At 37.1% G+C, this 25,127-nt stretch overlaps 1 protein-coding gene across 1 annotated transcript in view; it reads right to left on the bottom strand.

Moving 5' to 3' along the window:
• Nucleotides 1–291: 291 nt before the first annotated feature.
• The window catches only part of rims1b (regulating synaptic membrane exocytosis 1b), a 96,614-nt gene continuing 71,778 nt past the window's right edge, over nt 292–25,127 (bottom strand). The window contains exons 23-35 of the mRNA XM_038278985.1: nt 22,570–22,659; nt 19,388–19,441; nt 16,259–16,372; nt 15,828–15,928; nt 15,168–15,271; nt 14,913–15,073; nt 14,563–14,715; nt 6,462–6,676; nt 3,759–3,903; nt 3,528–3,640; nt 2,258–2,359; nt 1,797–1,936; nt 292–1,699 (exon numbers count right to left, since the gene is read on the bottom strand). Coding sequence (XP_038134913.1) covers nt 1,481–1,699; nt 1,797–1,936; nt 2,258–2,359; nt 3,528–3,640; nt 3,759–3,903; nt 6,462–6,676; nt 14,563–14,715; nt 14,913–15,073; nt 15,168–15,271; nt 15,828–15,928; nt 16,259–16,372; nt 19,388–19,441; nt 22,570–22,659 — 1,711 coding nt within the window. The 3' untranslated portion in view covers nt 292–1,480. The remainder of the gene's footprint in view (nt 1,700–1,796; nt 1,937–2,257; nt 2,360–3,527; nt 3,641–3,758; nt 3,904–6,461; nt 6,677–14,562; nt 14,716–14,912; nt 15,074–15,167; nt 15,272–15,827; nt 15,929–16,258; nt 16,373–19,387; nt 19,442–22,569; nt 22,660–25,127) is intronic.

Below are 25,127 nucleotides of genomic sequence, written 5' to 3'. Positions count from 1 at the left end.
TTGCATACTGTGTTTCCAAGACAATGGGATTTTTCTGCAGGAGACTAAAGACATTAGCTACCTTTGAGAGCTACTTTAGTGGTTTAGATGGGAGACTAAGTTGATTTGGATCAGCTGGGGGAGCTTAGCAAAACCCATGCCTATCAAAGTACATGAAGCTATTCTAAACTCTGCAGTACTGTGCAATGTTTTGCTGGGCAGTCAGGTTTAAGGAGGTGCTCAGCAGTGTAATGACCTGATATGGGTCAAACTATTGGATGGCAAAAAAAACACACCAAACAACGCACCATTTTATATATATATATTTTAATTATCTTGTGTATAACCCTCTTTTTAAAGGTTGCAAAATAAAAAACCCGTTGACATTTTTACTGTTTTTGAATCACTTTCTGAAAGGGAGGGAGATACAACCAAAATCTTGAATAAACTAAAGTAATGTAATGGATTTTATTTTATTTTTTTCGACCACCAGAGTATGTTTGAGTCATTGATGGGATTGTCAGTTATTATAAGTGTGATATCAATCAAATACGGATTTGTTTTCAACAGTAATTTTTGCTTGACAACTAACCCTATTATTTGATAAATGATGCTTGCTGTGTGCAGCAAGGTCATCATTGTTCCACCTAGGATACTTTCAGGTGAACTAAGTTAGAAAATAGAGCCAAAATGGTGGACCATCTGTTACTGTTATCCAACATCTTGCAGAGGAGCTGCAGATAAAATTTGATGTCCCTTTTAAATCTTTTATATCATGCATTCCCAAGACTGACCACAAAACAGGAGCCGTTTGCACACCGTAAAAACATTTTGTGCCCGTAGTAAAAAAAAAGAAAAAAAGAAAAGTAAATGAACACCACATAATTCACTCTTAAAAGACTATGGCCTCAGAGTAGCCTTGGTAAACATGTTGAAAAGAGAATATTTAGACAAAGAGAGGGACAAGTGATCTAGGCACCAGAAGAAGGCCCTGTGCTTCCAGACTGAACACCCATGCAGGGGAGGGCGGGGCGGCACCCTAACTGGGACCAGAATACCGGCAGTCTGATGGGCTTCTGGAGGAGGCCACTACACAAAGTAGTCCGCCCCCTGCAGTCAGCGAAGGGATTTTACCTCGTTCTTGAGGCCATACATTCCAATACTTACATACATTTCTTCGCTAGGTTGATTCAGCTAAAAAAACCACCCTGTTTCTTTTGATTCACTCATAGCTGTCATATTCTGACTGGAGAGCAAGAGACTGACTATGAGACGGTAATTTGAATGGAAACGAAAGACCGAAATATGACGCTCCCTACAACAGATAAAAATAACTGCAGAAGGAGTGATTGTCAGATTTCAACAAAGCTTTCCCTTAATGACCATTTCCAATGTTTTTCTACGTGTCTGCCTTGTATTGTATGTGCCTCTCTTGTTCATTTAATTCCTCGTTTGTTTTTCTTCCCCTTCCCCTGAGGGACGGAATAGAGCTGTTGGTCCACTAGGATCGAACCCCAGGTGGTCCCGGGGAGCTGTCAAGAGATGATTGGGAAGCTCTCCGTGTCAAGGATGCCAGCGTTGGATCAACCAAGGAGGATGGAGGGAATAGCTTGTACCAACCAATGACTGTGTTTGATAAGTATAGCTCATCCAGCAGGATCTGTGCAACTCCCATGAAGCTTTTATGGTCCATTCGGCCATAGTCTCCCCAGACGATAACCTAAGCGAGAAAATTGAATTGAAGACATGCAGCTCTGTCATGTGCAATGAGAATAAACATAAAGTAAGAGAATTTTAAAAAAAGTTGTGGTATTCACCTGTAAGACCTTCCCCTGGGGGCTCTCCTCAAATAGTAGTGCTTGCTGGTACAGGGGGTCAAGTGTTTTCCGTGCAATCTTGGTTTTCTTTTTGGCTACATATGCCCCATTGTTTAGTAGGTAGACTTTGACATAAGGAGCTAAAAAAAAGAAAAACAATAACATATTTTATTTATTTACAGGCACAAATTGATTCAGATTCTCTCACAGGAGCTGGGTTAAGACTGTCTGTATTCAGAACACATGCTACCAAAGATATGTAGGAAAATATGTGCTCTTAGGAAAATAATAAACAATTATTTTCTAGATTTTAAAGATCTAGCTGTTGGTTCAGGTTCATACTCTTATGGTTTAACATCCTCAGTAAGTAATAAGAAGATATAAGGGTATATGGTGAGAACATGATACGGCTGCAAGCCTTCTAAATAAACATCCGCTGCCCTTTAGGTGCAGGTCCTTACCAGGCAGAGATTTGGATCCTGGCTTTTGTACGAGTCCTCGAGCTCTGATTACCTCCACCTCCAGCTGGCCTTTTTTCTCTATCATTGAAATCTGAATGTCACCTGGGTAAACATAGAAGAACAGTGTTTAAAATGATGAAGATAAGATGTTTAAACACTTGTTTTAATTAATGTCAGATAATTCTGGTCAAGACTCTAGCAAATGGTCACTAATTTCCTTTACTTTTTTATATTCACAGCTTTGCTCAGAGATGGGCCAAAAAAAAGCTTTATTTAAGGTGAAACATTTCTTAATATTTCAGATTAAATGGACCGAAGGCTACAAGTCTTGATGCTGAATTTCTATTTTTTTGTGTAATCAGATTTTTATTATGCTTGGCCTTTTTATTCCTTTCCATTGCTGCCCTTCAAAAACTCTATCCATGCCACTGCTGAACATAGGAATAGGAATATTCAAACATTAGACTATGCATTAAGGAGAGGGGCTTGTGTTCAGGAGATTAATATGTTTCTGGGAGAAATTAACCTCATAATCCCAGAAAAGAAGCTAAAGATGTTTTAAGGATCCTAAATTCCACCGCTAAAGTGTCCTCAATGACCCATCATACTAGAAACTACATAAAAAGCCAAATTACAGTATGCAAATACACCTGGGGGAAAAGACTAATAAGTAAATTAGAATTTGATGTAAAACTATTGCAAATTCCAATTCCAAATTTCCGGGAGTTGTAATAAAATATAAAAACTATTTAAAATGCTGAAAACTACTCTAAATCCATTATTAGAAAAAAATTAACAATCAGTAAGCAGGCAATGAAATGGAAACAAATAAACAAAATATAGGAGAGGTAACATAAGAAAAAACAGAAATAAGATCCAACATTTTATTTGAAAAGGAGAAAATTATTTAAAGGATAAGAAATAGAACTGTACAATTAAAAATGAGCTATGCTAGATCAAATGTGCAATGAAGGGAGCAGAGAGGAAAGTAGATAGATTGATTAGAAGTAGGAGACAAGATGAGAAGAAATTACAAAGTATAAGGGGGGACATGACATGAGAAAAGAAGACATGAGACGAGTGAATAGTTAAGAAAAAAAGACAACTACAAATTAAAAAGTAAGAAAAAAAAAAGGTCTATCTTCTGACTAAGGATGGAGTAAAAAGCACTCTTCTCACAGATGAGAAGAAAAAAAAAAGATTAGATAAGAAGGGAAAGTAAAAGCTGAATAAAAAGATGGCACAAGCGACCAGTATGACAATTAAGTACCTATGGCAGGAGTAGCCAGTGTTTGCCTGCCAACCAGCTGTGCTGGTCCCAGTCCATCCAAGAAATCGCTGAACTGGCTGCTGGCACCCAGATTGACTCCAGAAAAGATCAAACTAATCATAAAAGAAAAAAGAAATAGAGAAAGTTTGTTTCCTGTTGAGCTCAGGTTGTCACTGTAAATCTGATTCTCAGGTGATGTGTTGCAGATCGAGGGTTTGGTGGTTTACTGACTTTCCCTCAGAGTTGCAGCTGTTCATGCTGCCATTGTTTGATTCTCTGCTGGGCTGCCGGCTCATGTTCCTGGACAGCTCCACAGCCATGCCGGTCTCCGTGCTCCTCTGGATGGGGGCTCCCTTTTCCCTTTTAGTCTTCCCCTCTTCATAATAAAGAGAGAAGACAAAAGAGCAACACTTTTAAACCAACCGTTCCCAGCCTTACAATTTAACACAACAGATGAGCATAAACTCATGAGATGAGGCAGACTGACCTATAATGTTCCCAGTCAGCAGTTTAGATTAAAACGGTTGCATCACATCCAATCCATGGTTTTTTTGTGTGTGTGTAAATCTGTTTTTTTTTAAGTTGAATTCAGTCAAAACAATACTGTATTGCAGAGGTCTTCAACAGGGGGTCCTTGACCCCTAGGGGGTCCTTGGAGGTACTGCATGGGGGTCGCGAAAGTTTTGATTTATTAGGCTTTTTTTTATATTCCCCCTGCAATGTTTTCCACTAATTGAAATGTCTTTAAATCCACATTAACATGACTTCAACAGACTGTAGTAAACAAATAAATGGAGGCAGAAGATGTCTATCAGTCATCAATGCACATATTCAGAGACACACAGGACCTCTTTAAAGCTGGGCACCGTTTCATTCACAACACCTGTCCCATCAACCAGGAATCAGAATAAGAAATACCTTAATAATCCCAGGGAAAAATTACTTTGGTTACAATACTAATATTTTTAATAGAGTGGCTATAGGACCAGTTTGATATAACACAATTTCATACAATATAAATAATTAGGGGGTCCCCGCTCCATCTCGCCATCAGTTTGGAGGTCCTTGGCCTGGAAAACGTTGAAGACCCCTGCTGTATTGTATAATGTTTGATGATGATATATGAATATAAGGGCTTTGAAAATATTTGCAACATTGTGCAATTTCTACTTGTACAAAACCTTTGTGTGACTTAGTAAGCATACATTTTAAATGAAAAGATATATGACAAAAATGGTGTCTTGTAACAGTGTTTTGACCCTTTAAACGCTGTTAAACTTCACCACATCACAACCTCAAACAAAGCAGCAAATATATGTGCAGTGGAAGAATTTTTCTTTTTATAATTTCTGAGAACTGAAAACAAACACTTGCTGTGAGTTTAGTTGCACAAGAGAAGCCAGGTGTTAGATATAAAGAGAAGAATTAAAGCAAACCAGACTGTACTGTTAGTTTAGTCATATGTATTAAAACGTTACTTTACTTGTGGATGAAAAAGGTCTAACAAAAGAAAAAGTTCAGCTTCCCTAACCTTGATTTGTGAAGCCCGGCCAGCCACATCTATAGTCTGCTCTAATAAGTAGTAAATAGAAAATCTCGGGGTTGCAAATACAGTAGAAAAATCGACTTTGCAGCTTCAACCGCTAAATGACCACAATATTTGTATTCAGAAACTTAAGCATGTTCCTGCCCCTTTAACCATTCCTTAACCGGATTCAATAATCACAATATAATAACAGCTAATATGCTGGATGCATCTTAACCTTATAAAACCAAAAAATATAAGGTCTAAATACTGAGTCTGCCTTACCTAAGTTTGCAGTCGTCCATCCATAACAAGTAGGGGTTCCTTTGCAAATAAATGTTGATGTCTGTACTTTTTCTGACTCCTCTCTCCCATCTCTCCATCAGAGATAAAGCAGCAGAGGTAAGAGCCCCCCCGGCCACATCCATTCTAATAGCTTTTTTATGTCAGGAACAAAGCAAGGGACAGGCAGTGTTCGGCTTTCATCCCAAATGTCCCCACTGGATAAGTGGATGCTGGACATTTAAGCTCTGAGGCAGCAGATTGTTTTGTCTTTTCCAGAGCAAAGGGGTATTTAGATATTCTAGGTGTTGGGGGGGATTATATTTGAACTGTCAAGACAAATAATCAAGATTTTCCAAATGTTGCACAGATTTACAACAGTTTTTTTTCATGTTTGCCAATAACAGATTAAGCCTAAGTAAGTCTGAAGTGATGTTGTCTCTGAAAATAGTTTAAAATCTTTAATCAGCATTAGACTGAATATTAACCTGACTGGCTGAGCAATAATCTAAAGGTGTTTGATGTTTTTACATATAGAAATATTTTGAAATCATTCAAGAACCAAAACATATTTTTTCAAATTATTATTACTCAACATGGGATATGAAAAAAACATGTAACCCAAGAATGTTTGAACAAAGAAAACTTTTTTTAGACTCTTTCCCTAACAGCGCTACTTTAAGTCCAACTGAGGTCACTCCAGGGCCTCCAGCAGTGGTCTCGACACAAACATGCCAAGTAGAGGAATCCTACTGCTGATCATTTTTGCGATGTAGCGTCATATGAGGTAGAGGATGTCTGTCCATCATCTTAACCATGGATAGAAAAATAGAAGGAGAGGAAGGTTCTGTTGGAGATGGATGAAATTATAAATGATTTTTGTGGGTACATGCCATTTCTGTTTGGATGGGGCCTTAGTGAAGATCCCTATGGTTTCAGATCATAAAATAAGACAATCACTGTTCTCTTAACCTCTACACAAAAAGCCTCATTTATTTCCCTAAAATAATAATCATGTGAGTAATTAACAGGATCTTGTTCATAAGAGGTTTATTTTTTAATTATACCCGAAAGCTACATTATATGATCAAGTTTTAGCAGGTAACTGTGTTGCATGTGTGACTCACCTGGACCACTGATCTGTGAGGTGCTGCGGCTGCGGTGTTTGCCGACGATTGCCACTACACGAGCGCTGATGCTGGAGCGTCTCTTTTTGCTGCCACCCCCTACCGTGCCCAGCGCTGTGTCCGATTGGCTGCCATCTGTGCGTTCCTGCGTGTAGATCTCACCACTCACACTGGAGCTCTTCATCATGTTCCGGCCCATTGATCGCATCTGTCGACTGTAAGAAGGAAGAAGCTGGATGAATGCAGGACCTGGTGCGTGTCATTAAGGGTGATCTTACACATTGTCTAAAGTAAAAAATGCATGAGCACTATAAAAAGAGTGGAAAGTTTTATTTATTTTTGCAAAAAGTGGACCAAATAACATATGGGGATTTTAATAAACATATTTTGGAGATTGTAGCTGTTGTAGGAATGAAGCAGGTTTTTAATCAGCAACATTGGCATAATATTAAGGATTTAAGTTAATTCTTCTCAAACACGACAGGAAACATGAGCAACAGCAGCAAAGTGAGCGATGTGGCCTCCCAGGGTTTTGGAGGAGCCAGCGCAGGTCGTTCCCTTCAGAGGGTGTCAGTATGCTGTAGGACAGCGCAGCCACACTGCCCCTTTCACTCAGACTTTCTGGTCCCTGTGGTTCAACGACAGATACAGTCCAATGGGCCAGAGAAGCCGGAGAGAGAGCGGGTACAGGGAGGGTTGTTTGAGGCCTCTCCACTGCCCCCTGAAGGGGAGTTGGAGGATTTCTGGTAGAGCAGGGGTAGGATGAAAGGGGAGGATCCAGGTCTGGAGGATGGAGGGGGTCCAGGCAGTCACAGCACAGGAGACATGCTAGGAGAGATCTTCAACATGCAGGGGGAATCACACAAAATACACAAACACACGGACAAGAGGATAAATACAGTGTTTCAGTGCAAACATGTCTGTAGTTTCTCACTTTATAATGTTCAACTTAATCTTTCAATTTTGTGCGTATACAGCAGTTCTCAGATGTACACAAACTCTGTTAAAAGGCCATATTTGTACAGTAGTATGTTATTTTTTAAATTCAAACTGACTGATTATGATACGGACACTTGTCAGGGAGGCCAATAGCAAAACTTAAGGAAGAGTAAGAAAATAAAACTAGGTCTGCCTATGTTCTAAGTGTTTTGTATTGTCATTCCTCAGGCAAAGAATTGTTATTGGTTTGTCAAGATAAATAAAATTGTTAATAGTTCCTAAAACTAGACAAATTTCCCCCCAATTGTTGTATTATTTGACTGTTAGTAAGCTCAAGATGGGCTTGTCATGGCAGTTTATCTGGCCATCAGGAGTCAACAGAGACATACCATATCATGAACTGGGGAGTGGCAGCCAAGTGGTTAGGGCATAGAGCTTGTGATCCTGAGGTTCTGGGTTTGAACCCCACTCCCACAGAAAGCCACTCTGGGTCTATGAAGAAGACCCTTAACCCCCCCTACTGCTCCCCATGATGGCAGCCCACTGCTCCCCAAGGGGGTGGGTTAAATGCAGAGGTAAATTTTTCCAATGTGAGGTCAATAAGTTCAATTATTAGAGTTGCTCTTGTAAAGTGTGTAAATTGCCCAAAATGCAAAATCAATTAGATTAAATGTATAACAGAGCAGTTTTTTGTTTATGAAATTATATTTACAGCTAAAACCAGTCCTTTTAAAGACTTTATGAAGAGTTTGACACCACAGTCCTACAGGAATTACTAGAGTAAAATCACAGATTTTAGTTCCTGCAGACAGCTGTGACATCATATATTTAGATCGATAGATCATGAAAAGAATGACATTGTTTAAAGATAATTTAAATTTAGACTTTTATAGCCAGAAATTTTTTTTTTCTTTATTACACATGTCTATTTTCCTATTAAACACTACACCAAATAGGTAACAACATTTACACAAAAAAAAAAATGTTTTGGAATTATACATTTATGGTCTGTTTTTGTCAAGCCCAAAGACTGACTTTTTAACTGAGTAGTGTACATCTTTGAAATCCACCATGTTATAACATGAAGTGCATGCATTGCAAATTATAGGAACAGATTAGGTGAATTACATTAAATTACTCAAAATATCAATTGTAGAGTCCTTTAGAGCAAGTTGGTTGATGGAGTGCAAAAAAAGGGGGTTTGTGTGTTTGTCTTGTCCAACATCTCCTACTTTTCCATCTCCTTTCTATATTTCTCAATAAGGTGAAATAACTGGCCTGGTACGAACAAAGACATTAACAGCTTCTCTAAAATAAAAATGGAGCAAAGAGCTGCAGATTAGACCAAACCTGGTTAGCTGTTATGTGTTCCATCCCAGTGTTGTACATGAATGTGCATACCCTTCAGTTTTTAACACCTTTTTATAACCACAAACATTTTTTCCTATAGTTACTTTCTGTGTGTAACAAGCAGAAATAAAAAGGGGCACAGAGAGCAGGGGAATGCAGGCAGCAGTCTCAGGCACCAGATTGGAACAGTGGTTAACCTCTGCTGTCTCTCATTCTACTTCTACAGAACTGCTCCCTTTTGTTAGGATTTTAAGAGAAAACCACCAGATGGTTAAAAATTATGAGGTGGAGGTAAAAGGAAACACAGTTGCCTGATTGTTTAAAAAAAAAATACAAAACCAGTTAAAACAGTATGAAAGCATTTGGACTGACCTGCTCCTAGGTTGTGAAGAACAAGGTTGTCTTTTCTCTCCTTCCCAGACTTCAATATATTAGCCAGATAATAAGCTGCACTACATCAACCTCTGGCCCATGGAGGACCACTGGGATTGGGTCATTTGTCCCTGTCAGTGCCCTGTTTCTGGTCAGCCAGCATAGTGCGTGTGTTTGGGAGGGGAGCATATTTTTAATATTTTATTAGTTAGGTGAGGGTTGAAGGTGAAGTTAGTACTCTTTTTTTTCTTTCTTTTTTTCTATTATAGTCCTATTTTTTTTCTACAGTAAAGGAAAGACAGGTTAAGCCTTAGAAAATGTTTGTCGTCAGTTGGTCGTCAGCTGAACCCACTCACACACTGCTGATATTTACTTTTTCCTCAGTTCTCGTCTATTTTCAGATATTTTTTTTTTGTGTTGTCCAGCTCTGAAGTGTGCTGATCTCCAGGCCTCACGCAGCTCTGTGTATTCAACACCATGACTATGCAATAATGAAAGTTATTGTATGAACTCACATAAAATCAGTAAACCTACAAATAACCAATAAAGGCTTTTTTTGGCTCCAAGTTCTGCAGGTAAATGTTTAAGCCACAACAGACTTCCACATGATCTTTCCCAGTGACTGCGATCTTGAGGGAGCTGATATAACCCATAGGTCTGTTTCAGCTCAGAGTGACTTGATTTGGGCTCTAAAGATCTTTTAATAACAGTCCACTTTATCCCAAATTTCTTCTGTTCTGTATCAGGCATTTACAGGTTAAAAGAAAAACAAACAAAACAAAAAATAAACCTGCACTTCTCTGTATGAAGGCACTAAATTGCTTTGTGTATCCGAGCAACAGGGTATTGCCCACATGTAGGGGAAAAAAAAGGAATGTATGATGTGATATTTGATTAAATGGTTGGATTAGTATATGTTATTTTAAAACAAATACAGTCTTTTATCTTATATAGGCTTCAGTTGAATAACATTTAGAACCACATGATGAGTTTTTTCCCCTATAATTTATCTCAGCAGGAGGACAAGATATTTCTATTATACTAAAGGCTTACATTGACACCATGAGTGAAAACTAACTCTTTTACTAAAATATATATTTTTAATGTAACCAGTGCAAGCCAAAAAATATTAAACTTTTGAATTTTTTCCTATTTCATCTCAAAGCATACTAATTAAGGGTACAGTGAAGGTGTTGCTCTTTGATATAGAGGTAGAGCAGCAGAGTCCAACTCAAAGCTGTCCCACAGAAAACCACTGCTTTCTCTCGCTAAAGCTTCATGCTTTTTTTTTTTACTTCTGTTGCGTTAAAATTGCTTTCAAACCTACATCTGGAAGCTGTGTTGTATTTAAAGCTACAGTGTGTAATAATTACAGGCATATAAAGTCAGAAATTTAATATATTATACATAACTATGTTATTTATCATCACCTATGAGCTCAGCCTTTTAACCATAATATTTGCGTTGCCTTAGAATTCGTTATTTATAATTACATAGGAGCGGGTCTCGCAGCCATGGAGGCTGACATCTTTGCGCTACGGCAAGCGCAGAGGCAACAAACTAGCGATTGCGAGATCTCCCATGACGCTCGAAAATAACTACGGCAAGTTGAGAGAGATGAACTGAGACGGTACTGAACAGTAGATGGCAGTATTATGCCTGAGAAGCGTTTAGTCTGCCTGAAACCAAAGAAGAAGAAGAAGCAGGTATACTGCGCCTCAGTAACAAGAAAGGTGAACAAGGCGGCAGGCGTGAGTGACTTTGCAAACTGTTTGGCACTGTGTGGCCAAACATCAGACGAATGGAGGATCATGCCTACTCTGTATCACAACGAAAAGCGGCGGACACCGAACCCCCGTCATCTAAGAAGCGGAAACACGACGAGAATAAACGCAAGCGTGACAAGAAACGGCAAAAAACACGGATCAACATTGGCACGGCATTTACACGATGGAAGTCACTGATGGAGGAAAAAGGTTTTCAAAGTGACGCTCAAGTTGCCAGTTTTCTCTTGGACAGGTAATTAATCCTGCACACACAATTGTCTAATATCACTGCAGTTTTTGGAGTACAGGATGCTCAGACCTGTCTAAAACAATAACATGCTGCGTGATGATGCTGCTACTCTCCAGTATACTTATTCAGCAACGTCCCTGACGTTTTACAGGTAATGATTCAGTAATTTTCTGTAAAATTAATTTCTGGATATATACCTCGGTTACTTCTCTCCGGCTCCTTTGGAGATCTTCAAGCCTTTCCTCCTCTGCTCTAGTCACCCCGCTGGCACCTCTCCCTCGCCTGGCCCTAGCTGCATGCCCTCGCCCTCTTCCTCTCCCTCTCCCTCTTCCTCGCCTTGTAACCCCCGTGCCACCAAAATGACTTGGACTCTGTAAACGGGGAATATATATTCTTCCAGCGAACACAATCTCGCTGTTAAACTAATGACTACAATTACTTCGTCTGTTTATATCACCATGCAAAGCAGCTCACCAAAACGTCACAACGATGTAGAAAAAATAACGGGTATATTTATTATCTTAAGTCTACATGAAATCTATACCCTACACAGCAAGGGCGTAGGTTTGATTTGAACTTTGGTAGGGACACAATTGGTCAGGTGTCATTGGTGCTGTGCAATATGCATGCCTTTTTTTATGCTCGATGTGAGCATCCGTACTGATAAGAGCAATTCATTGTTAAAAGAGAAAAGCATAATTTTGCTACATTAATAAAAATGTTATAAGCACTACACTCATTAGATGCTGTTTATCAATGTTTGAAGTATCACCAGCTCTGATGAATGTGGAATTAGGACTGTTTTCCACTTTGAAAATGGTTTCATTTAAATGACTAAGAGAGAAGGTAAATACAGTATTTTCTTTTGAAGATATAGAATTATGCAGAGGTAAACCCCACTCTTATATTTTTTACCTACTATGCTCTCTTTATATCAAGCAAAATAATACATTCATTAAAATATTAACTTCACTATAAAAGTTGAACATCTGGGCTGTAGTTACTCTGTGTAGCCCAAATCATGTATTTTATCTGGGGCTGAAAAAATGAATTATATTAATTGATTATTTCAATAATTGTCAACTAATTTAGTGAGTGATTCATCATTAACTGAAGAATAGAGACTCTAAAACATAATCTAAATGTAAAATGTGCCTTTCCCCGACAGAGCAACCCACTTAAATCAGTAATTATACCAAAATTGTAATTATACCAAAATTGTAAAAATACTTATATATATATATATATATATAATATTTAAAAAAATGTTTTTGTCTGTCAATATTCTCCATCCAGAACTCCTCATGTGGAAATATTTTAGTTTCACCTGGTTTATTTAGACATCACCTGAAGCACTGAAGGGCCAGCTGCTTCACCTACAAGCTGCCCTGCAACATTATTGCTGGATATCTGTGTTTCCTATAATCATATAATGTATAAGTGCATTTTTAATAGTAAAGGATTAAATGTAACACAACCTTTTATCACCATCCTATATTGCTTACTGTCTGACTGTTTAAATAGCTCCTTATGTATATTTTCTTTTTCAGTGGCATCATCTACAAACACAACACTAAGAATGAGCCTAAGTGTATTCAAATATAAAATCACTTTTAACAATTATAAAAGACAATATAACAATATATTATCTGTAATTTAATAATATCAAAAATAAACAGCCATATTCAAGCATTTTTACCAGACATTAATGTTTGTACTAATTTACTTATTGACGGTGTGGAAATCTTATATGTGGAACCCTAATTATGCTTTTTAAACGATAAACAGCAGATGTTTAGCCACCATTTCTTGTTGTTATACTCTATAAGAGAAATAACACCTGCTAATAATTATACCTGAACTTTCTCAAAGAGTCATCAAAAAATGAAAACAGTAACAGCAACTAAATATCGGTAAAAAGGAAACCCTCACATTTTCTTTTTTAGGTGGCTGTGGCTAAGAATCAGAAATGTTGATGACTTACAGCCTTTATTTGCCCATTTTTCCAGCAGTCTTCAGAACTCCTGGCTGACTCAGGATATTTCGTTTTATAAAAGAAAAAAAAATGTTTTTGTTTTTTAGTGTACTTGATATAAAAAAAATTTTTATCGGGACTTGTTTTGTAGCCTAATAATAACCGCAGCATTCTAGTGTGAATACATGTTCAATGTTGTGCTCCAAGCACACACACCAGAAAACAGCCAATCAGAGGGAGAGAAGGCGGAACCTAAGGCAGAACAACCAATGACAGTGGAGTTAAACAGCGCAGCACAGTTCCATGGGCTGCTACATGAAAGGGACAGGAGAGACAAGGCAGAGGAGCTGCGAGAGGAAAAGAAGCCACTGCTGCAACAACTACTGCTGTAAATTATAAACATGTTGCTCACATCCAATCATTGGTAGGGACAATTAGGTCGGTTCAAAATTTTGGTAGGGACATGTCCCTATGGTCCCTATGCAAACCTACGCCCATGCTACACAGACTAATGAAATACTATCTGTAAAATTATCTATGTAAACAAACCTCATCACTCGAGAAGGTAGGTGATGTGGACGTCGTGGAAGACATTTTGTCCCGTAACGCTCGCCGTACTGTTGGGGGGGAGAAGCGGTGGGGGGGAGACGTTCATGTTGCTGCGGTCTGCAGTCTGACCGCTAGATGTCGCTGAAAATTACACACTGTAGCTTTAATGTTTTCAGTTGTAATAATCTGTCAATGTCAATAATTTCAGTTGATTTAGGCTGATAGGCTGGCTTCCTTTTGTGTTAGGTTCTAATTACTTCCTTTTACTACCATAATCTACCATAATCTCTTCATTTGTAAGTTTTTGAGGTTTGTACTTCAAGTCCTTCCTGCATAGTTATATTCCATTTAGTGATCTTTCTGTATTCTGATTTTCATTTCCCAGCTAATCTACTAGCACCAATGAGTCATTTTTTTCGCCTATACCTCAGCCCAGTAATTGCCTCAACTTATTGTAAAAGAGCATGAAGACAGAAATATATAGATATAGCTTATTCATTCACATCCTACTGTGTTTCTCCCACACAGACTTTGGTTTATTATTTTTTTCTCCCAAATCCAGATTTCTGTTACAGTAAATTTCAATTTTTTATATCAGTTTTATATCAGTTTTTTTTTTAGGTCAGGTTGTCTGTCTGCCAGCTTTTCACATATATAAGTAATAATTTGAAATGTTTATATGTACATTAATCTAATGTTGTTTCTTCTTTTCGAAGCTTTTACTTTATTCTATATTAATATAATTTGAATTTGGCGAATTATTTAATTCAAGTTCATTTACATTTCCTCTGAGATAAACAAGCTGTGGTCATTACATCATAAAACACTGATGTTGCTGTTTTTCCTCAGTCTTGAAGGAAGGAGGGATTGATTACTGAGGAGGTGGAGAATCACTGTTACCTGGACTCCTCTGTGTCTCCTGCTACAGTGTGTCTCCTGCGCTTTAACTCCTGAGAGAAGCGCCTCTTTCCAGCTTCCCTCTTTCTCTCCTCCTCTCCGTTTACCTCCCATGAGATTCTTCTTTCCTTCTTGTCTTCCTCTAAAGACTTGGATCTTATTTTGTATTAAAATTTGTCAAATTCGGTGCATTCGTGCGATTGTTTGTATGTTATTATTTGGGATAGAGAGGAGACGAAATGCAAAAAAAGATGAAGCATGCAGCATGCAAGAAAAAAAAAAGATTAGCATACAGGTTTAAAAAAAGTAAAATATAGTTCAGATTTGACCAGAGCAGCATCTTAAAGACTTACCTGAGCCGTCCCCCAGGTCGCTCTGATTGTATGGACATATAACTGGCGCTACTGAGGCGAGAGGCACTGCTGGCACGGGAGAGGGCAGACACGTCGCTCATGTCACTGTCAGAAGATCTGGCAGACATGTTGTCACTACTGCGCCTCTGCTCTGCGTACATCTGTGGAAAAAGCACTCATAAAATAAAGCTCAAAAAAGTACATTCAGAATTAATCATTTAAAGGCCCCCATAAAGAAGGGTTGAGGACGCATACCTCCCGCTTGGTCTGGACGTCTGTTTGAGGATCGTGGGAGGCTGAAGGCCAATAGGAATGTACTTTCATTGGCAGCCGTCGGGCTCGCTCCTCTACTGCTAGGGCTGATACAAATGAAAAGAAAAAAGGGAGGCCATATAAAAAGAAATCAGAACAAAAACTATCAATGGAATTTAAAAAAAGCACTTATTCAGGATCCTAACACTAGGTGGAGTATAGCCTTGGATAACCTTTACTATGGTATGAATTTTAACATATTTACAAATGACTTTATCACAGATTGAAATTCGTTAATAATCAACCTGGAAAATAAGTATCGTCTAAAGATAAAAACCCACAGATATCAGACTTATGCACTATTTTAACCCTGCAACATGTTCAAAGTCCCCAAAGCTAATTTTAAAATCAAAGTGTTTAAATGATTCCTACAAGACAAAAAGGAAAAGGAGATATAGTGCTCTCACACCTAATTTATCTTTTATTATAGAGGGGCAATAAATAAGCACAACAATTCTAAAAACACTAAATAAAGTCCTTAACACAACTACAAACAATGAAACTGAACAATGGAATACGTAAAATGCTGACAGCATTTAGGTCATATCCAGCTTCTGTCTTTTTTGCCTTACATTATTATGAGTTTAAAAAAACTAAACATACCATGCTCTATGCTGCTGCTCTTCATAGGGAGCTGTGGAAGCTGCCGACCTCTTCGACTGGACATCGCTGTTTGAGGAGAAGTGCTGCCATGTCGGTATGCTCTAACAAAAACAATAAATGGCACAAAACGGGCACAATGACAAGACATTGTTAGCTGCAGTTACTACAAATCAAAAAACAACTTATTTACAAACCAAATAGCTGAAGCAAATAACTGTCATGTGGAGAAAAGGACAGTTAACAGTGAAGTTAAGAAAGCAGGAAAAGGGAAAAAAAGAGGAAAGTTTTCTAGGTATGTCTTCTACTCATCTATCTATACATTAGTGTATAAAGGCTTCACATTCTAAAACAGCACAATGGAAAAAAACTACTTGAATGAGAATAGGGACACAAACACAGGGGAGGGGGTTAACACAGCTAACAGCATGCACCTGTCCGTTCGTGGTGAGTTAGGACAGGAACCTGACAGCACTGTCTTTACAAAGGGCTTTAGGGGCCCCCCTCTCCCTCTACTGCCCCTCAGGATAGAGGTTGGCTGAATTCGACTGTCGGCAGCAAATAAAAAAAACAAATGATACAAAAATAAGAATATTAAACCGTTTAGAGAGAGAAAAATAATAACCGATGGAAATATTGCAGTAAGTTTACTTCCCTCTACTGTTCATATTTTTTTGTTGTGAGACAAAGACAGAATACAACTCGAAATGGGATTACTAAGAAATAATTGAAAAGACAATAAGAAAAGCATTGTGTATTTTGCCATACGGCTGCAAAAGTTTCATCGTAGCAATCTAAAAAAGAGCAAGAAGGCAAGGCAAGGCAAGGCAAGGCAAATCTATTTGTATAGCACAATTCAGTACAAAGACAATGCAAAGTGCTTTACATGATTAAAATACAGGAAGATAAAACAGAATCAAAGCAAGTAGGAAAAAAATATAAAATAAAAATAAATAAATAAAAAATAAATAAAATAAAATAAAAAAGGCAGAAACAAAAAAGAATATTAAAAACAGTTGGAAGTTTTTGTTAGATTACATTTATTTATTTTTAACAGACTCTTGTCTTAGATCGCTACGATGTAAACTCTTGTTTACATCTCAAAGGTTTTCAATTTGAAAGGCAGAAATGAATGTGATTTTTCTCTTCGATTACCTAAAATATATCGAAATGAAACACTACCACTATATTTAATCCATATCTCTCCTAAAACAACATGTTATTTGCAGAACATTTGAAAGAAAGATCCCAATGTTGTGGACATGCGGGTTTAATGCATGGATTGCTTAAAATCTTTAAATGTTTTTTTTTGTGCTTAAAACTTATACTTTTGTCAAATAACCAGCTATAAATGTTGCCTTAAATGTTTTAATCCTTAGGAGGAAAATGAAAATCAATCAAAATCAATATTAACAAGTCAAACCTGAACCAAATAATGCACATGGTAAATATCTAGGGTGGAGGTTCACACCAAGCATATACAAAGCTTTAAGAAAGAGCTGTGAACAAATAAGTGTGAGTGCTTTGGAGGTAGGAACTATCATTTCATTACAAACTACAGAAAGAAACCTTTGGGGCATTTTGTAAACCTATAGCTACAAGTTAGGTTAAGCTACTGTACCTTTTCTCGTCTCTAACACAAACTTCAGTAAAGATTACGACATTCAAGAGTATAGCGCCCCCAAATGGCACCGTAGAGTAATGTGTTATTAGTTATTATATTATCTGGAGTTACTAGTATGTAGCGTTAGTCATTTCTTATCATGTCACATCAAATATGGTGCAATTTATGTCATAGGCTCTAATAATTCCAGTGTTATCATTCTTTCAAGTGTTAATACTTGTATGGCACCAGAATATGATAAATACATCCTTAAGTAAACATTTATATTCAGATAAATTGGGTTCCATCAGCTTAGCCAAAACTATTCATATTCTTGGCAGGTGTAGATTAAGAAATATTTCAATACAATCAAGTTATTTTTGATAAGAAACACGATCAATGAAATAGAAGTTTATGTGATAAAAACTATTACTATCTCTCTTAATTATCAGTGAAAAAAATAAATAACACCAAGCAGTCAAACCGTTCTTAGAGATGCAGTTTTTTTTTCCCATCTCTTCTTGGCTGCTAACTCCTATTCTTTAAGATAGGAAGCCCTTTGTGACCTGGCCCTAATCTTTAGCTACCTAAAAACTGGCTGTAGCTGTGAAATACAAAATTTTGGAGTAATATATATATTTTTTAGGTTTTTGTGGTACTAGAGCCCTTAATCAGCGGTTTTCAGAAATGAAATAGGAAGAAAGAGAAGGGGAAAAGACACACGGCAAAGATCAAAAGCCTAGATGGCTGCTCTGATGGCTAATACACCTCTTAAATCATCCTTCTACCTTCAAATGATGCATCACCCCAAAAAATTTACAATAACTTTTAGTCAGAAGAGTAATGTTAGTAAAATTTTTTATATAAATTTAAAGCCCAACTTACAATTAAAATAATTGTATATCTTAATATACAATTAGATTCAATATGTATTCAGCAATGCAGCATTTAGTTTGGTATAAATTGAATTCATATCACTCCAATTGATTCTGATGTAGTACACTTGTATATGATTCAGTTCACACTATCAGGCCAAGTCCAATTAAAATATTAAGTATACAGTACTATAGCAACATTCATTTGAATTGATGGGATAATGCCAGCTATTAAACAGTTATTTAACCAAAGAAGCACCTTTCAGTCACTCCTGCTTCAGATTAGTTTACATAACGATTCAATTAACAATTAAATCAGTCAGACAGGAAACCAAAGCGTGAATGTCAGCTCAGTGACCTCAAATGTGGCAGAACCCTTAAGATCAAACTGTACAACACTGCACTGTCAAGCTACGTATCATAAACTACATATTTTCATGCTCAGAGTACGGTCAGAAAGAATGGAGTGGTGAGAACATAAGAAAACGAAACTGAATGAATGGATGAATGATCTTACCTATCCCCATCTAGACTTTTTCTGCTACCCCGTGGACAGTTTAGATTTGATGAATTAATACTTTCCCTGTTTAAACAACCAACAAAAAGAGGAAGAGAAAGAAAAAAAAGTGTGGAAAACAGCTACCCCTTAAATGTGAGATGACTGCCGCCTGAACATGAAAAAACTATGATTCTCTAACTAAATCCGTACTTTTTTGGTGGGGGATTATAAAAGCAATATAACAGAGAACTGTTCATCATGTAAACTCCTTTTCTTTATCTAATAACAATGTTGAACCAAACAAATGGCTTTAAAGCCAAATTACTGTTTAAAATGACAGCAGGAGTTCAGCAGAGAAGCAGGCACAGCAGAGAAAAAGTGGAATTACAAAGCTTTAGATTTAGGCATTTCCAGGAAAAGGGAATGAAACAACATAGATCATAAGGTTTGTGATACTTTATATAAAGGTTGAGCTCCAAGTGGCAGGAAAAGCTTCCAGAAGGAAAAGATAAAGAGGTTTGAGCAGGAATGCAGAGCAGAAGCAAGAAGTGAGGAGACAACAGATAGGAAGGTAGGCCTGATATACCTCTCTTCCTCTGGGGCCACATGTTCTACTAAGATCCTGGGGTTTGGGGAAGTCCTGTGGGGCAAAGAATTGGAACACGTAGAGGGGCAGGAGGAGGAGGTGGAGGAGGAGCTTTCCAGGGTGAGAACACCAGGAGATTTTATTAGTAAAAAACCATACATTTAAAGCATCTATCATGGCACAGAATCAGACAGCTAGCAGAGACATATAGAAAATCAGAACTACAAAAACATATTTAGAGAAAATAGGGATCATACTGTTTGACTGTGTCTATTTTTTACTATCATCAGGCTATTTTAGTAAGATGCAAAAAAAAATGTTTGAACACATGACCTGAACATTATATGTTGTAGTAAAGTAATATCAAAACAAACTAGCTTAGTTGGAAAACACCAAATCCACAAATTGTTCAAGACGTATGTAAAACTGGGAGTAGGCTTAAAAGGGTAGGCTTAAAACTTTCCTTTTTGATAAAGCTTATAGTTAGAGTGGCTCAGGTTATCATGAGCTATCTCTATAGTTATGCTGCTATAGGCTTAGACTGCTGGAGGACATATTAATTACACTTACTGTTACTGTGCAGGTAACCAGGTAGTTAGATATGACTATGTTATACAGTATAAACCACTGGATTTGGAAACATTAAGTCTGTCATAAAGGCAGACCAAGATATTAAAAAAATTAATAAATCAAATGAAATCCCCACAGTGCAATTCAATTTTAGCCTACCAGCCATAATAAACTGGAAAGGAGACAACAAGCAATCAGGCAATCGGAAACACTATCTATGACGTAATTTTGCAAAATAAAAAGATTGAAAACACATAATCCAAGCAGAGGCCAAGGTTTGCAATGCCCCATGTCTAGTTACTGCTGCCAGCATTATTTAAAAGCAAGATGCCAGAAGAAATAAAATAATTTGTATATTTGTTCGTTTTCCTAGGGAGCGCAAGCTAGCATCATCCTGATGGCATTAGACAGAATTTCTGACTAAGAATGTGGTCAGAATGACTCATGACCTGTTTAGGCTTTCAAAACACCTTGGTTTTCCAGGGAGAACCCAGATCTCAGCTGAACTCCACAGAGATTGTTTTTGCCTGTTTAAAACTAATAAAAGTGTTAATTTATTTTAGGTAATTTAGTTCTTTCTCCGCAGCTGCTGCAGCAAATTCATTCAGGGATAACACTTTCAAATACGTTTTGTTAATGACATCTCATATGGCTTTAATCTAGATTGCAAATATTGGGAAGATTTCTTAGCCTCTTAGGCAGCCATATATTTAAAAGATGGAGGAACTGAGAGTAGTCCAACTGTAGACCAACAAGGACATAGCTGACCACCAAAACTGTGAAGCAAGGTAAGGAGAGCAGTGGTCAGAGTAACTCTGAAGGGGCTGCAGTAATGCAGAGCTCAGGTGGCAGAAACTTCTGACATGTCAAGTATTAGGTATATGCTACAGAAATCTGGGCTTTGTGAGGGAGTGGCAGGAAGAAAGGCCTTTGCTATGTTTCTACCGATTTTCAAGAGAATTTCGAGCAAACTTTCAAAATCGTGCACACGGGAAAAAAAAAGAGAAAATTTTGAATTTGCTACTGTTTTAAAACTAAGTACTTAAGTTGCACAAGGCATAATTTCATCCAAAGATGGCTATGAGGCATTACTGTAACAAACAGGAAGTAGAGGTTGCAAACTGGCATAGATCACACAAATGAGAAAAATGGGGAGGGTTTTTCTAGGAAGGTGTTGCTACCAGCAAGTTGTGACTTTTCTTTAATGTCAACTAGTTTTGGGGATGTTAAATACTTCAATAAGATGTAGAAAAAGAAAAGCAATTCTACTGCATGCAGTAAAGGGAATGGAAATATCCAGGAAGAGGGTGCCATGGACACAACTGATAGTAATTAACTGAGAAAAAAGTTCACTATTTAACAATTTATTCTAAAAATGTATTTCCAACTCCTATATACCATATAATAAACGTTTTAAAACTTTTTTTTGCCTTTCCCCCCAAAAAAGTTTTAAAAAATCATGAAAATATTTTTGAATTTTGCTGTTTTCATTAACATTTTAAGTGCAATGTCTAAAATTGCGCATAAACATTAATGTAAATATGGCTTCTGATGAAAGAAAGCTATAAGAAACTGCTCTGCAGTTTACCTCAAAAGCTAGTCAAACTTCACACCTTTTGGGCTTCACGCAAAATGCAGTGTAAGCCAAAACTCACACGGCACATCAACCTTAACACAAAATCTCAAAAGGCAATCCCAGCATCATGCTATTGGGGACAGGAGAGCTGGACAGAGTTTATGGGAAAGATAAATGAAGCTAAACCGAATGAAAAACCTGTTTGAAGCTGAAAAAGTAGCAAGACTGGGTTGAAGTTCAGACTCCAGCAGGATTGACTGTAAACACACATGCGGAGTTGAAACTGAATGGTGTAAAGGCCATGTATTTGATATAAGGAAGTCTAAATTCAATCCCCTCCGACCCTCCTCAAAAAATATATATATTTAATTGCTCAATAACATCAGAATTTTGCAAGATGGTAATCAACATGGTACAACTTTAGTGTATGTGTCTATAGTTATAGTAGTATAGTATTGATCTGGTTGAACTGTAAAGTGCCTTGAGATTACTTGTGTTGTGAATTGGCACTATGTAAATAAACTGAATTGAATTGAATATAGTGTATGAATGTTTACTGATGCAAGCAGTTATATCTAACATGTGCATAATTCCATGGTAAGAATTTCGCCGCAAACTATAAAGATCTGAGTCCCATTAGGTCCAAAAGCGGGAATAGGTAAATCAACACTAATAAAAAAGAAAAAGAAAAATATGTAGCCTTTTTGTCAATGAAAAAAAAACATAAATACAAAATAAACACACTTGCAAAAAAAAACTGTTCAAGCTGAAGTAAAAAGACAAATCATTTATCATCCAGGAAAAGGGAAATGCTTGAAATGAAGGGTTCTTCATGAAGTTGGGAAAGAAAACATGTTACTACTGTAGGCAATGCACATGTCATTTAAAACATGCAGTATCTTCACAACAGAACTACTGAATGATACCATTCTTGAAAAAACATCTAAAAGTTAGAGTAAAAAAAACAACAACGAAAAATCTTGTTTTAGATCCAATTGTTTTTTTTTTTTACATGGTATGGATTTTATTAGGATACCTGTTTCTGTCAGAGGAGTGAAAGTTGGTGTCTGGTCTTAGACATGTGGTGCTGGCACTCCTTACTCTGTCCAGGGATGGCTGCAGGTCGCTGCAACGCCAAAACATGGCAGCAGAACGAGACAGGCAGAGAAACATAGATGGAAACATGATCAGCCAGATCCAGGGTGTGATGAGAAAGCAGTAAAATGATTTTTAAAAGCACAGGAAGGAGAGAGAACGGATGTAATTTAGACACCCATATGAGGAGAGACAGGTATTCAAAATGGGGAGCTTTCAAACTGCTGGGTAATATGAAATGGTTTTATCATAGGTAGTCATTGCTAGAAAGCAAGTAGCAGGAGATCATTTGAGATGGTAGGCTGGTTACTTGCCATGGAAACCAGTACTCAAAACTTTGACTGGAGTATGTAAATGATTTACTGATATTTTTTATGCATCTCAGCATTTGTCTCATGTCACTTTAGGACATCTTGTGATTTTAAAAGGACATTGTTACCTATCATTGCAAGAAATGAATTCTTAAAGTGGGTGCACTGTGCCTAATAAAGAACATGCAACCAAATAAAAACAAGACAAATCAGGAGTCATTGAATCAGATTCACAAATATGACAACATAAAAGAGCACTGGAATTTCAAAAAAAGGGGACAAGAAATAAAATGTAACTAATGTAGGTAGGGTTCACCTTCTCTTTTTGTTGGAATGAGGGATTTAGTCTAGAAATGGCAGCCATGCTGAGTAAGAAGGGGCTGCTATAAAAGCTTTATCTTTTTTAAATGTTAGTTTAAACTTGTGCTTTTCACTGTAACATTTGATGAGACGGTTTAAAAAGCAGATGTATATTTGCATCCACTCTGTCTATTTGCTGTATCTGGTTGGATTACAACTTCATTTGTGCATTTAATCATCTTTGTCTGTTAATCATCTGGAATAGTATTGAAATTAATAATTTATGGCAAAACAAATGTATAATCTGGTGTTAGCTAAAGAAAAAAAACAAATCTAAACATATAAAATCTCAATCTAAAAATATGAAAAATATGAAAAAGACAAGTGGAGCCGCCTTAGCTTCCACTAAATTAAACAAAAAAATTAATGCAATAGCTGTTGTTGCTACCACTTTTATAAGGCTGTAGATTTAAGGCTTTTGGCTTAGCTCATGAAAAACGAAAAATGTCTATTCTCTTAATTATTGTTTAGTATTCAGTCTGAATCATTGTGAGAATTTCCTCTTTGCTACGATGATCCTTCCACCTCACAGTTATTAAAATACTGATTAATCAGCATGATTAACGTACAGGTGTGCCTTGGCTTTAGCAGACCCCAACAAGCTTGATCACATACTTGCTGAAGATGTTTTTGTTGTATTTGCTAGATTTGATATGATAATATTTCACAAGAAAAGATGCAAGTCATTCCCCCCGATCGCATATCTCATTGTCAGTAGCCTACTTTCCAGAAATATCTGCAGCACCTTCTGTGTTGTACAGATCTTGAAAAACTCCCTGAAGGCTTGTCTTTAAATCAGTCTCAGACCCTTTCCCTAGGTTAGACTTTTTTTGACCATGAAATCCCTGCTTAAAAGTTAAATGCCGACTGTGGCTTGTTACTTCATTTCAGTTCAAAAATCTTAACCCAAAAAGGAAAATTGTTGGCAGATTTTAGGGAGACAAATGAAAATTTTACTAAAACTGTTTTATCAGCCTTAACCAGAGCTTATGAATGCCACTATATCAAGGGTTAACTGACTTTACATAAGATAAGCTGGAATATAGTAACTGATGTGCACACATGACAAACACATTTTAACATTGCTATGTAGACCTTGTTTATTTTCTGAAGATTGCAAAAGGAGAATGTAAGTTCAAAGCATGTTTAAAGGGACAGTGTGTAAGATTGACCTCCATCTAATGATACACTAAATAAATAACAAATGACCAACTGAGGCCCTGTTTCTAACATAAGGCCAAGATAAGGTTCACCTGAAATCTCAATGTGTGTCCTAAAGTCCATCTCCCCTCATACACTGTCTCCACACAGACATGGCTAAGCTAAGAGCTGAGCATTGCAGGTGCTCTGTTAATGTCTGCATCAAAAAAAATTTTTCTTCCTTCATCTGAGACTTATATATTTTGGATGGAAATCTACCTGCAAAAAATCAAAAAGTTTTGAATCTGTGTGTTAAGCGTTTCAAAGAAGATTTTTTTCACAGTATAGGCTACCAAAGCAGGCTTCTCTACATTCCGTAAATCGAAGACTGGATCAACACCAACCGTTTGTTGCAAAGCTTTTACGGATGGTCCTCATTGCAACAAAAAGTGTAAATGACCTACTGACATTTAGGCTTTTTAAAAAATCCTCCACTGACAACACATTTCAAAATACAGGAAAAAAAGTTGCCCCTTTCCGTCTACTCTGATCAAAAATAGAGACCCAACATGGCGTCTCCCATTTAGTGCACTGCCCCTGATATATATCTAAACTACCAAATTTAAGCTTTGAGAACACTTTCAATTCTTATGTTATCTTTTTAGACCTTCTCAGAATATTTATCTGC

Source organism: Cyprinodon tularosa, unplaced genomic scaffold, assembly GCF_016077235.1.
Source record: "Cyprinodon tularosa strain WSP-4 unplaced genomic scaffold, ASM1607723v1 ctg146, whole genome shotgun sequence".
Lineage (NCBI taxonomy): Eukaryota > Metazoa > Chordata > Actinopteri > Cyprinodontiformes > Cyprinodontidae > Cyprinodon > Cyprinodon tularosa.
Note: the sequence above shows the minus strand (reverse complement) of the source record. Positions and strands in the feature narration are given on the sequence as shown.